The sequence below is a fragment of the Pinus tabuliformis genome, chromosome J (assembly GCF_031772625.1).
Source record: "Pinus tabuliformis cultivar Carrire ecotype Pingquan chromosome J, CPIR1, whole genome shotgun sequence".
Classification (NCBI taxonomy): Eukaryota; Viridiplantae; Streptophyta; class Pinopsida; order Pinales; family Pinaceae; genus Pinus; species Pinus tabuliformis.
This window is the reverse complement of record NC_142295.1, coordinates 1329388753-1329400550: the sequence shown is the minus strand read 5'-3', so window position 1 is coordinate 1329400550 and position 11798 is coordinate 1329388753. Positions and strand designations below refer to the sequence as shown.

Below are 11798 nucleotides of genomic sequence, written 5' to 3'. Positions count from 1 at the left end.
TTAAGATCCATTGCCAACCACCCCCACATGCTCAAAAAGTGAATACAAATCTAAGATTAAACAAAGGTTTAATTTATTATGATCCATTTCCAACTGCCCCGCATGCTCAAAAAGTTGGGATCAAAATTCTAGACTAATTAAAAATTTAAATTATTACTTTAAAACATTAAAAAATAAATTAGTCCATTAGAAATTTGACAAGCAAGATGCTCTCCATAACAAAACAAGTACAAAGTTGGTAAAAGCCAACCCAAAGGGTGCGATGTGGACAAGCTCACGAGCAAAGTTGGTCAAAGTCCCATAAGGGGTGCGATTTAACTCTTAGTGTGCACCAGATGTGGCACGTTGAAGTCGCACCCGTCCCAATTCGAGTAGCGTTTGCGGAGTTGGGCAAAATCTGGTGGACCATCCCCTTGCTTGAAACCGGTCTTCCAACACATCCCTCTCCTCTCCGCTATATATATATGGGTGCATATACAACAACTTAACTGGACCAGATCTAAGAGAGAAAAGTCAGTTCTAGTGGCCGAATAGGTAGTGTTGGGTTTCATTTTCATTCATTTCTCCCTTATTCCTACTTAGTTGATCCTCATCCTGATCCATCTCCATCCATCCAACAAGCAACAATGGCAGGTTCTACTGCTGCAACCCCGATCCTGAAGGACGAGCTGGACATAGTGATACCCACGATCCGGAACTTGGATTTCCTGGAAATGTGGAGGCCATTCTTTGAGCCCTATCACCTCATCATCGTGCAGGATGGCGATCCATCGAAGACCATCAGTGTGCCTGTTGAAATCTAATTTCAACTCCGTGCGTAACTCACCCAAAACCGCCAAAGCAAAACCGGAAACCTGCTTAACTTTCTCGGACCGCCTACCAGCGAAAAGCTGTTTCCGTATATGCGGCTCCGATGGGATTTGGTGCAGACGCGTGTCATTGCCCTGACGTAACGCAACGTCATTTTCTCGGGGGTTAAAGTCCTGCTGCAAACTGCCCTCCGATATTCACCACCGTCGTCCGATCAGTCTGATCGTCCTCCGCCGTTGATCTCTGAAGCTACATACGGCCTGCGGCAAATCACTGGTTTGCGTGGCGTGTGAGGATTTCCATTGACCGCCGTGGAGGAAACGCTGAGCCATTTAATGCATTTATGAAGGTTGGTGGAGGCCCGCCTTAAATAGTTATGGGCATTTACGAAGTTTTGGTGAGGCACTTTTTTAATATGGGTATGGGCACAAAATATATTGCTTTTATATTAGGTGTGTGCGTTGACCATTATGTATTACAATGAAAAGGTGTATAGTAGTGCGTAGAAATAAAACATGAAAATGTATTGTGATATGTTTTTTTTGCGCACGATGTATGTGCGTGGTTTTTTTTATGAGGGTTGTAATTGTGTTGAGCATTTTTTATGAGAGCTGGGGGAGCGTTTTTAGAAAAAAGAGAGAGTGCACAGCAGTGCATGAGGGATATAGCGTAAAGTTATTGTTGCACATGAGAGTGGTGTAACGCGCAGCAGCGAAAGAGCAGGGAGTGCTCAGAATGAAGACCAGCATGTGAAGCAGGGGAAGATATTGCACAGCAATGCATGGATCTTTTTTAATGTATTGGGTATGCATTGAAATGCAGGAGAAAAGAGTGTTCAGGTATTTTTTGAGATTGTGAATGTAATGAAAAGTTTACTGTATGTGTAAAATAAATTTACAGCAGTATGTGTAAAATAGTTTTACACCAGCAAATGTAAAAATGGGTTTTACTGCAGTAAACCCAGCACAGTAATTTCTCAGGTGAAAACAGAGTTTTGATGGGTGAATGTAAGTTTTGGTAAAATCCCTCTCAGCAAAGAGGATGAATGTTGTTTGAGGCTTTATATTTTAATCAATAGAAATGTTTTTTATGGCTGTGTAATACTGTGTTCAGTCAATTTTTATTAAAAGGCTTCCATGTGCAAAAGGTCCTGGAACAGTGGAAACAGAGCATTGGCTCTGTGGTGTCTGTGTGTTTGGTTTTGGTATTTTCCCGTTTAAAAATACCCAACAGTGGTATCAGAGCTAGTCCAGGCTCTTTGAAGGCTCAAAGATGCTGAAGGAAAGACTTTTGTTGCAGCAGCAGTAAAGCTTCTCCAGCAGTGTGAAGTTTCAGCCAAAAGGGATTAAGGTATTTCTCAAAGCTTTTCTTTGTGTTACTGTTGAAGGAACAGTCAGTGATTTTAAAAGAAAACACAGTCAAGTATTTAAAGCCTAGATAAGAATGGCAAGGTCAAAGAAGAAAGCCTCCAGGGCTGTTAAAAATGTGTCTCCCTCCTCTACTAAACTAGAAGGGAATCTATTTGAAAGCATTGTATTTGAGGTTCCAAAGTTTGATGGAAACTTTGATGTATGGGAAATAATGATGAGGGCTTTCCTAATGTCTGAGGGGATTGAAGTCTGGGAGTCAGTGATTGATGACAGCAAGATGGATAAAGAATCCATGGAGTATGATGCACAAGCAGCAAAGACTATCTTGGATGGACTGCCTGATTCTGTGAAGAGGAATCTAGGAAAATACTCATCAGCAAAGGATATTTGGGACAGACTGCATGACCTTCATGCAAAGGGAGCACTGACCATGACAATGAGTCAAGAAGAACCCATCATAGAAGCTGAAAATGAAAAGCTTGAACTTATCAAGTTTCAAGTAAGAGAAAGGGATGAAGAGCTTGCCAAGCTTAAGAAGGAGCTTGACCAATGCAAGAGGAAACATCATGAAGAAGTCATATCCATGACAAATCAGCTGAATGAAGCAAAGAAGCAGACAGATGCCTTGACAAGTCAACTTGAACAAAGGCACAAGAGAGTGAACAAGCTTGTAGAAGAGATTGGACAGTACAAGGTAGAGGTCTCCTCCCTTAAGTCCGAACTACAAGAAGCTAGGAAGCAGACACAAGAAGCTGAGAAGAAAATGGAGAGCAGTCAAGCAGAAATCTCCAAAATGAAGACAGATATTATCTCCTTCAAAATAGTAGCAGCTGAAGCTACTCGTAGCAAGGAAGAAACTGAGGAACAACTTGCAAAGAAAAGTAATGAATGTGAAAAGTTAGAAGAAGAGATTGTCCTCCTCAGGAAGAAGGTTGAAGGGATGAACAAGATCATGAAGAGCTCTCAAGCTCTGGATGACATGCTCAGCTATCACAGATCTCCATTTGATAAATCAGGACTTGGGTATGTAGCTGAACCCTCAAACAAGGATGAGGATGCTTTAAGCAAAGGAGATGTGAAGAAGCCAGAAAGAGATGGTGATGCTCCTAGTTCCAGCAAAGGCAAGGAGAAAAATGAAGGCTGCAATAGAAGAGATCCTGCTCCAAGAAGAAATGTAGCTGATGTCAAGAAGGCAAGAGGCAATGGTTATCATCAAAGGATCTCAGGGCAGCAAGGCTTCGGAAGTGCATCAAGAAAACCTCCATCTCCCAGGTACCAAAGTTCATTTTATGGTTATTGTTATTCATGTTCAAACTTTGGTCATATGGCAAAAGAGTGCAGAGCATTTCATAAAGATAAATGTTGTGGTCTCCGAAAGTCTCCAAGAAACAATTTTAGAAGAAATTATGAAATGTCATTCATGAAAAATGTAGAATGTTTCAAGTGTCATAACATTGGGCATATGGCACGTGACTGTAACTTGAGATGGGCTCCTATGCAAACTAGACCCATGCAAAAGAAGAAAGTTACACAAGTATGGAGAAGAAAAGAAATACAGTGTGAAAGCCCCTTAAGCAACGCAGCTGATCTAAGTTTGTTTTGAGAAAACTTGCCAAAAGAAGACAAGTATACATTAAAGGGGAGCTTGTAATTTTTGTTTGCTGAACTGTATTAACAGTCATTTGTTTATGGAGGATGTATTGCAGCACAGCAGTTGCAAATGAAATTTTTGTTAATTCCTCTAGAAGGTAATATGCAGCAGTGATGAAATCAGCAATGTTTTTGCTTTGTGTTTATGCAATATGCACAGAAATGCATAAAGAAGAAAAGATGGCAGCGCTCAAATGTAAAGAGCAGCAGTATGCAAGGCAATGAGACCCTCACAGCAGTGGGAAGATAGAACACAAAACAACAGTTTGAAATTTTTTTATGGAGCACATGGATTAGAATGAACAGTAGTTTGAAATTTTTTTTGTGGTGCACATGCATTGAAATGCATAGCAATGGAATGTAGTTTCCTTTTATGTAGTATGAGAGAATATACTCACAACAGAGTGAGTATAATACACAGCAGATGAAATGTTTTGTATTGGGAATGAAAATGCAAAGCAGTGAGAAGAAAATGAGAACGAAAAACGCAGCAGAGCGTAAATGCCCAGTGGCTGAGAATGCAATGAAATTTCTCACACAACAGTAAAAAAAATGTAATGTTTTTCTTCATATGCAATACAGCATGCAAAGAAATGCGTAAAGAAAAACAGGGACAGCAGATTTTTAATGCACACTGAATGTATAAGAATGTGTGTGGCAACAGAAAGCCAAAGGAATTGCACAATAATGCATTGTGTAAAAAAATGAAGACTAAGATTGTGTGAAGCAAGGGTGCATGAGAAAAGGCAGCAGCCTGTGTTATTTTTTTGTGGAGAATGAGGTGCCAAGAGTATGGGCACACAGCAATATGATGAAACAAAAGGCAGCGACAGTGCAAATTGCAGAGGCAATGCAGCAGCAAGTGTATGGACAGCAGCAGCTTGAAGAAAAGTTTTCCCATCGTGAAGAAGGAGAAGCACACAGCAATGCAAATGTGAAAAATGCAGCAGCAAGAAGTTTTGAACAGCAGCACATGCAAAAGAAATTTTCCTTACAGCAATAAAGGTAAATGTAATGAATTTGTTGTTCATTGAATTGAAATGCAATATATGCAACAGCAGTGTGTGTAAATTTGCAAGTTGGGACAGTGTAATTGTTCCAGAAAAGACAGAGTATTTTGTCTTTGAAAAGTGCACAAGCAGTGCAAGTGTAGACACAACAGTGTGGGGTAGACACAGCAAAGAAGATGGCACAACAGTGCAGCAGAGAATATGCAGCAGCATAAAAGAACAATGTAATGAGTTTGCACACACAACAGTGCAATGATTGTTTGTTTTGGAACTGCATTTGCAGCAGTCATTTGGTGAAACCCTCTGTCAAGAGGAAGATGCTTTTTAGCATTGTTTGGTAAATCCCTCTGTTAATGAGGAAGGTGCTTTTCAGCACAGTGTCATGGTGAATCCCTCTATTAAGAGGAAGATGCTTTTTTAGCATACACATGGTGAATCCCTCTATCAAGAGGATGATGCTTTTCAGCATAGTCACAGGTGAATCCCTCTGTCAAGAGGAAGGTGCTCTTCAACACATTGTTATGGTGAATCCCTCTGTTATGAGGAAGGTGCTCTTAAGCACAGTTTCAGGTTAATCCCTCTATTAAGAGGAAGACAACTTTGTTTGTTTGTGGAACTGCATCAGAAGCAGTTGGTGAATCCCTCTATGCGAGGAAGATTGGTGAACCCCTCTATGTGAGGAAGATGTCTTTGTAACAGCAGTTGGTGAATCCCTCTATGAGAGGAAGTGTCTGGGTATGTTTGAACGCCCAGCAGTTGAAATTAAAGGGGAGTGTTGAAATCTAATTTCAACTCCGTGCGTAACTCACCCAAAACCGCCAAAGCAAAACCGGAAACCTGCTTAACTTTCTCGGACCGCCTACCAGCGAAAAGCTGTTTCCGTATATGCGGCTCCGATGGGATTTGGTGCAGACGCGTGTCATTGCCCTGACGTAACGCAACGTCATTTTCTCGGGGGTTAAAGTCCTGCTGCAAACTGCCCTCCGATATTCACCACCGCCGTCCGATCAGTCTGATCGTCCTCCGCCGTTGATCTCTGAAGCTACATACGGCCTGCGGCAAATCACTGGTTTGCGTGGCGTGTGAGGATTTCCGTTGACCGCCGTGGAGGAAACGCTGAGCCATTTAATGCATTTATGAAGGTTGGTGGAGGCCCGCCTTAAATAGTTATGGGCATTTACGAAGTTTTGGTGAGGCACTTTTTTAATATGGGTATGGGCACAAAATATATTGCTTTTATATTAGGTGTGTGCGTTGACCATTATGTATTACAATGAAAAGGTGTATAGTAGTGCGTAGAAATAAAACATGAAAATGTATTGTGATATGTTTTTTTTGCGCACGATGTATGTGCGTGGTTTTTTTTATGAGGGTTGTAATTGTGTTGAGCATTTTTTATGAGAGCTGGGGGAGCGTTTTTAGAAAAAAGAGAGAGTGCACAGCAGTGCATGAGGGATATAGCGTAAAGTTATTGTTGCACATGAGAGTGGTGTAACGCGCAGCAGCGAAAGAGCAGGGAGTGCTCAGAATGAAGACCAGCATGTGAAGCAGGGGAAGATATTGCACAGCAATGCATGGATCTTTTTTAATGTATTGGGTATGCATTGAAATGCAGGAGAAAAGAGTGTTCAGGTATTTTTTGAGATTGTGAATGTAATGAAAAGTTTACTGTATGTGTAAAATAAATTTACAGCAGTATGTGTAAAATAGTTTTACACCAGCAAATGTAAAAATGGGTTTTACTGCAGTAAACCCAGCACAGTAATTTCTCAGGTGAAAACAGAGTTTTGATGGGTGAATGTAAGTTTTGGTAAAATCCCTCTCAGCAAAGAGGATGAATGTTGTTTGAGGCTTTATATTTTAATCAATAGAAATGTTTTTTATGGCTGTGTAATACTGTGTTCAGTCAATTTTTATTAAAAGGCTTCCATGTGCAAAAGGTCCTGGAACAGTGGAAACAGAGCATTGGCTCTGTGGTGTCTGTGTGTTTGGTTTTGGTATTTTCCCGTTTAAAAATACCCAACAGTGCCTAAGGGTTTCGATTACGAACTGTACAACAGAAATGATATTAACAGGATACTCGGCCCTAAGGCCTCCTGCATCTCCTTCAAGGACAGTGCCTGTCGTTGCTTCGGCTACATGGTCTCCAAGAAGAAATACATCTTTACAATTGATGATGACTGCTTTGTTGCCAAGGATCCCTCTGACAACGACATCAATGCTCTCCAGCAGCACATTACGAATTTGCTTTCCCCCTCAACTCCATTCTTTTTCAATACACTGTATGATCCATACAGAGAGGGCGCAGATTTTGTTCGTGGGTACCCCTTCAGCCTTCGCCATGGAACACCCACTGCAGTTTCTCATGGCCTCTGGATGAATATCCCTGACTATGATGCCCCCACTCAGCTTGTCAAGCCTTCAGAACGCAATACCAGGTATGTTGATGCAGTTTTAACAATACCAAAGGGTGCTCTTTTCCCCATGTGTGGCATGAATTTGGCCTTCAATCGGGACTTGATCGGGCCTGCAATGTATTTTGGCTTGATGGGTGATGGGCAGCCTATTGGTCGTTATGACGATATGTGGGCAGGATGGTGTGTCAAGGTGATCTGCGACCACTTGGGATTGGGAGTGAAGACAGGGCTGCCATACATTTGGCACAGCAAGGCCAGTAACCCCTTTGTTAATTTGAAGAAAGAGTACAAGGGAATATTTTGGCAAGAAGACATCATTCCATTTTTCCAATCTGCCACACTTCCAAAGGAATGTATCACTGTCCAACAATGCTACATTGAGTTGTCAAAGCAAGTAAGGGACAAACTTGGGGCAATAGATCCATATTTCCAGAAGCTGGCAGATGCCATGGTCACTTGGATTGAGGCTTGGGATGAGCTGCAGAATCTGAAGTAATTCCCAATAGACCAGTTAAGACGTCCGCGAATTAGCAAGGATCTGCCACATTAATTACTTGCATTTGTCAGCTCTGAAGAATGTCTCTTCTAATTTAGTTCATATTGATTTTCGTAGATATTAGTGTGCATTTTCACCCAGTTAGATAATAGTAAGGACTTCATTGATAACATGGGAAACATTTTGTTGCGATGCAATTATTTTTGAGAATCAGCATGCAGTAGCATGCTTGGATGAGTATTTGCATGGATCTGTTTTTCATTCAGTTAAATAATATTAGGCCGTTTATGGACATCCGGAGATCCATTAGATGGTGTGCAAGTGTTTTTGAGAATCTGCTTGCAGTATCATACATGGATCAAGTATCTCCATAGATCTGTTTCTGCTATTGAGATTAAGTCTTTTTGTAAGTTGCAATAAATTGAAGACTACTGTGTTCGTTGAAACAAATGGCTACATTTTTGGAACTTCAACGAGGCTGTTATATTCTTTTCAGATTATTTTGTATAGCTGTAATAAAATATGGCTGCACAATTTAGAAAACAGTCCAATCCACCAATAAAATAACCCTGCACAATATTACAACGGCATCTTTTTGAAAATGAATATTTCCTTAAGGTTGACTGGACTCTGTTATGTCGCCAGAGCCTGAATTTCCTCCAACATGATTATTACTAGCATTTCCACCTAAGGTGCAAAGGGCACGCAGGCAGACGGCCTTAAACCGAGGGTTGATTGTTAAGCTTACGAATATCTAAAGTGTTAGAATCTTACAATAAAAACGACTTCGAACATAATGATGTTAAAATTAGTTATATCATGATTTTTATATCGATGCTTTATTTTCTGCCAAATTCAATTAGTTATATCACGATGTTAAAATTAGTTATATCATAATTTTTATATCGATGGTTTATTTTCTGCCAAATTCTGATTGCGGTAATGATGTTAAAGTTAGCTATATCACGATTTTTATATCGACGCTTTATTTTCTGCCAAATTCTGATTGCAATATTTTAGTTGGTTATACGATTGAAATATTTTAGTTGGTTAATCAGACTCAGTGAAGCCTCATGAGACTCGGTGCATTATCAATACTACCTTTTAAACGTATTATATTGTTTATAAATTATCATCGATGTCCTTAATATATTGGTTTTACGATTGAAATATTTTATTTAGTTAACGAGAGATTAAGGGAAGCTTTATGAGATTCGGTGGATTGTTAATATTAAATTATAATTTATTTTAAAATCAAAATATTTTATTTTATTTTAAAATTAAATCTAAACACAAAAAGTTAAGGGAAATGTTGACTGGTGCGAATGTTTGTAAACTTTTATACATAGACTCAATCAAGTATTAAGTAATTTTTGGTTTTCTAGTCAAAATAAAATAAAATAATTAATAATGATAATTATTAATAAAACATTTTGACCTAGGTAAAATACTTAAAACTAAAAATAGAAATAAAATACAATATAAAATTAATAATTAACAATAAAACTAGTCTAGATGCATCTTAACTCTGGATCTACCAAGTGCCAAGAGGGATCAAATATCTTGAGTTACAAACCTCTTTTAGAGTAAAATGAGAATTTATTCCTCTTACCCCTTGGTAGATCCGGAGTTAAGATGGATCTAGATTGGTAGATAATAAGATTTGAAGTTGTCAAGTCCCACTAGCACAACCGGTTGACCATAGGCCTCCTTAGCAAGACAACCCACGATCGAACCTCACTGAGGCCCTTGCGCACATGCTAGGGAGAGGAGACGCACTAAAATCTAGTTAGCTATCATTAAACCCTCCCAACTACTTGAAATATAGTCCACAGTTGCTCTTCTCAATAAAAAGACAATGAATACATCCAAATTTCCTTATGGTATAGTGAGTCTAGTGTTAGAGTTAGTTGGTTATCTCATATTGATTTGTGTGTTCTTTTTATATGCATTTGTATTTTTCTCCCTTTTGTGGTGTTTTTTCATTTTCTCTTAACATGAGAGTGGTTTTATATTTATATTTTTTTGTTGGGCATCATGAAGATAATGAATGGCATTAGGATTAGGTTGTAATACCTTGTGTTATCGTCCCAAAAAAATAATCACCTACAATCATCCCACTCACTCTTTCTGGTGTTCATTATTATTCCCCTTAGCACAATAATGATTCTACATCTATATGTTTTCATTGGTCATTATGAAGACACATAATGAAGTTAGGACTTGGTTGTCATACCATGCATCATCACCAAAAAAATAACTTATGTTAATAACCAGATGAGGTCGATTAATGAAGAGATCTCCAAATATGAACATTTCATTTTTGTTTTTGTTGATTTCATTGACTTCGAGATAAGGAAGTATGATACAATTTACATTTTCTATGTCTTAGTATACCTCTCTTCTACACTTCACTTTAAAAGAACGCTTCATTTCAGAAGAACATTTTGATCATCTTAATTTGGGGATTTAATTTGAGTTTGGGTCTTGGTTCATGTTTACTAAACTTCATGTTATAGGATGTCAAAGGAATTAATTAATTTTGGAGATTACTCATGAAAATGTATGCATGTGTATGCATGTGCTAATTACCTTAAGAACAATTTGGTTAGATTTCAAGAAAGCTTATTATTTCACCCAAGATATGGTTTTAGTAAGAGGATTGTTTGAAATACATTCAAGATGACGTCTCATGTAGGTTGCAAAAGTTGGAACCCTCTGTCCTAAATGGTTTAATTAGAAGTGAAATCGTGTAGGTAAAGTAGGTTAGGTGTCATCAATGCATAAAGTGTAGTCCTAGGGTTTAAGGACGTGTAATGTCCCCAATTTATTAAATGAAAGGGGAAAGTGTTTTTTGAGAAAAAGGCCGAAGGGGGCACAAGTCACTTGGAGAAATAAAGAAGATTCCACTTGAGGGACTTTATCAATAAAAAATAAAAATAAAGGTGCTTCTAGAAGATCGAAGAAAGGTCCGACAAATATTTAAAAGGGGAGAGGAAGTACTTCTTGGGAATTTTGATTTGTGATTATTTATTGATGATTGATTAAGACTCAAGTGAGTCTAACATGAGGATTTTAGGTGAAACTCTCTAACTAGTTTCAGTGGACTTCGAGTACCACCTTAGTTGGCTTGCAAAGAAATTATTCAAATTTCTCATTTGTACTTCATTATAGGTGCTTTTGGAGCAGTTATTCGTGGGCCGAGTTGATATCTATTTTTCAAATACATTTTGGAGGTTGAGTTATTATCTATTTCAAGGGTTAAGATTCTCCAGCTTAGAGGTTGATTTTCTATTATTTCTCAAAGGCCGAATTCTGCTTATCAAGTGGGTCGAATTGTTGGCATTGAGAGGGGTTGAATTTGCATTATCTTTGAGGTCAAGTTTCTTCTTCTTTGTGAGGTTCGAGTTCTTCAATTTTCCAGAGGTGGTCGAGTTGGCACTGATGGAGGAATCAAATTGCTAAGAAGGTTGATTTCATCTTCCTAAAGTTTGAATTGCTGGTATTTTTAGAGGCCAAGTTGCCTTTTCTTGGAGGGTCCAATTCACTTTCATAAGGAGGTCAATTTCTTCATTTTGTTCCAAAAATTCAAGTTTATTAATTGGACCAAACCACATATATTTCCTGGAGGTCCAGTTTACTATCCACAGGTCGAGTTCTTCCATTGGGCTTGTGTTCATCTTAAGAGGCCAAGTTCTATTATCTATTGGTGATCGAGTTGTGAATCTAAGATGAATTTGTTGAGGGGGGTAAGTCACTTATTTTTCCAAGCCAAGTCTACTTTTAAAGGACGAATTTCACTCTTCTTGTCAGTCGCTCTAGTCTAATCTATTGTCGGAGTTGGATCCTAGGTTCATCATTGCTTTTGCATCAAGATTCCAATCAAGTTAATAAAAGCCTTTGATTTTCCCTTCATATCTTCTTAATGAATGTGTTCATTACTTTGCATTACAAGTGTTTGATGAAATTTTTGTTCACTAAATGTTTGACAAAAATCATTAAAGAAAATTTTAAATTTTTTTTGGGTTGAATAACGTATTTCAGT

At 38.6% G+C, this 11798-nt stretch overlaps 1 protein-coding gene across 1 annotated transcript; it reads left to right on the top strand.

Annotated features, from left to right (window-relative positions):
- Positions 1 to 512: 512 nt before the first annotated feature.
- Positions 513 to 7901, top strand: LOC149232220 (UDP-arabinopyranose mutase 1). The gene is made up of 2 exons (XM_089376448.1): positions 513 to 783; positions 6867 to 7901. Exons 1-2 carry the CDS (start codon positions 627 to 629, stop codon positions 7751 to 7753), a joined length of 1044 nt encoding a protein of 347 aa, XP_089232574.1. The 5' UTR covers positions 513 to 626; the 3' UTR covers positions 7754 to 7901.
- Positions 7902 to 11798: the final 3897 nt, after the last annotated feature.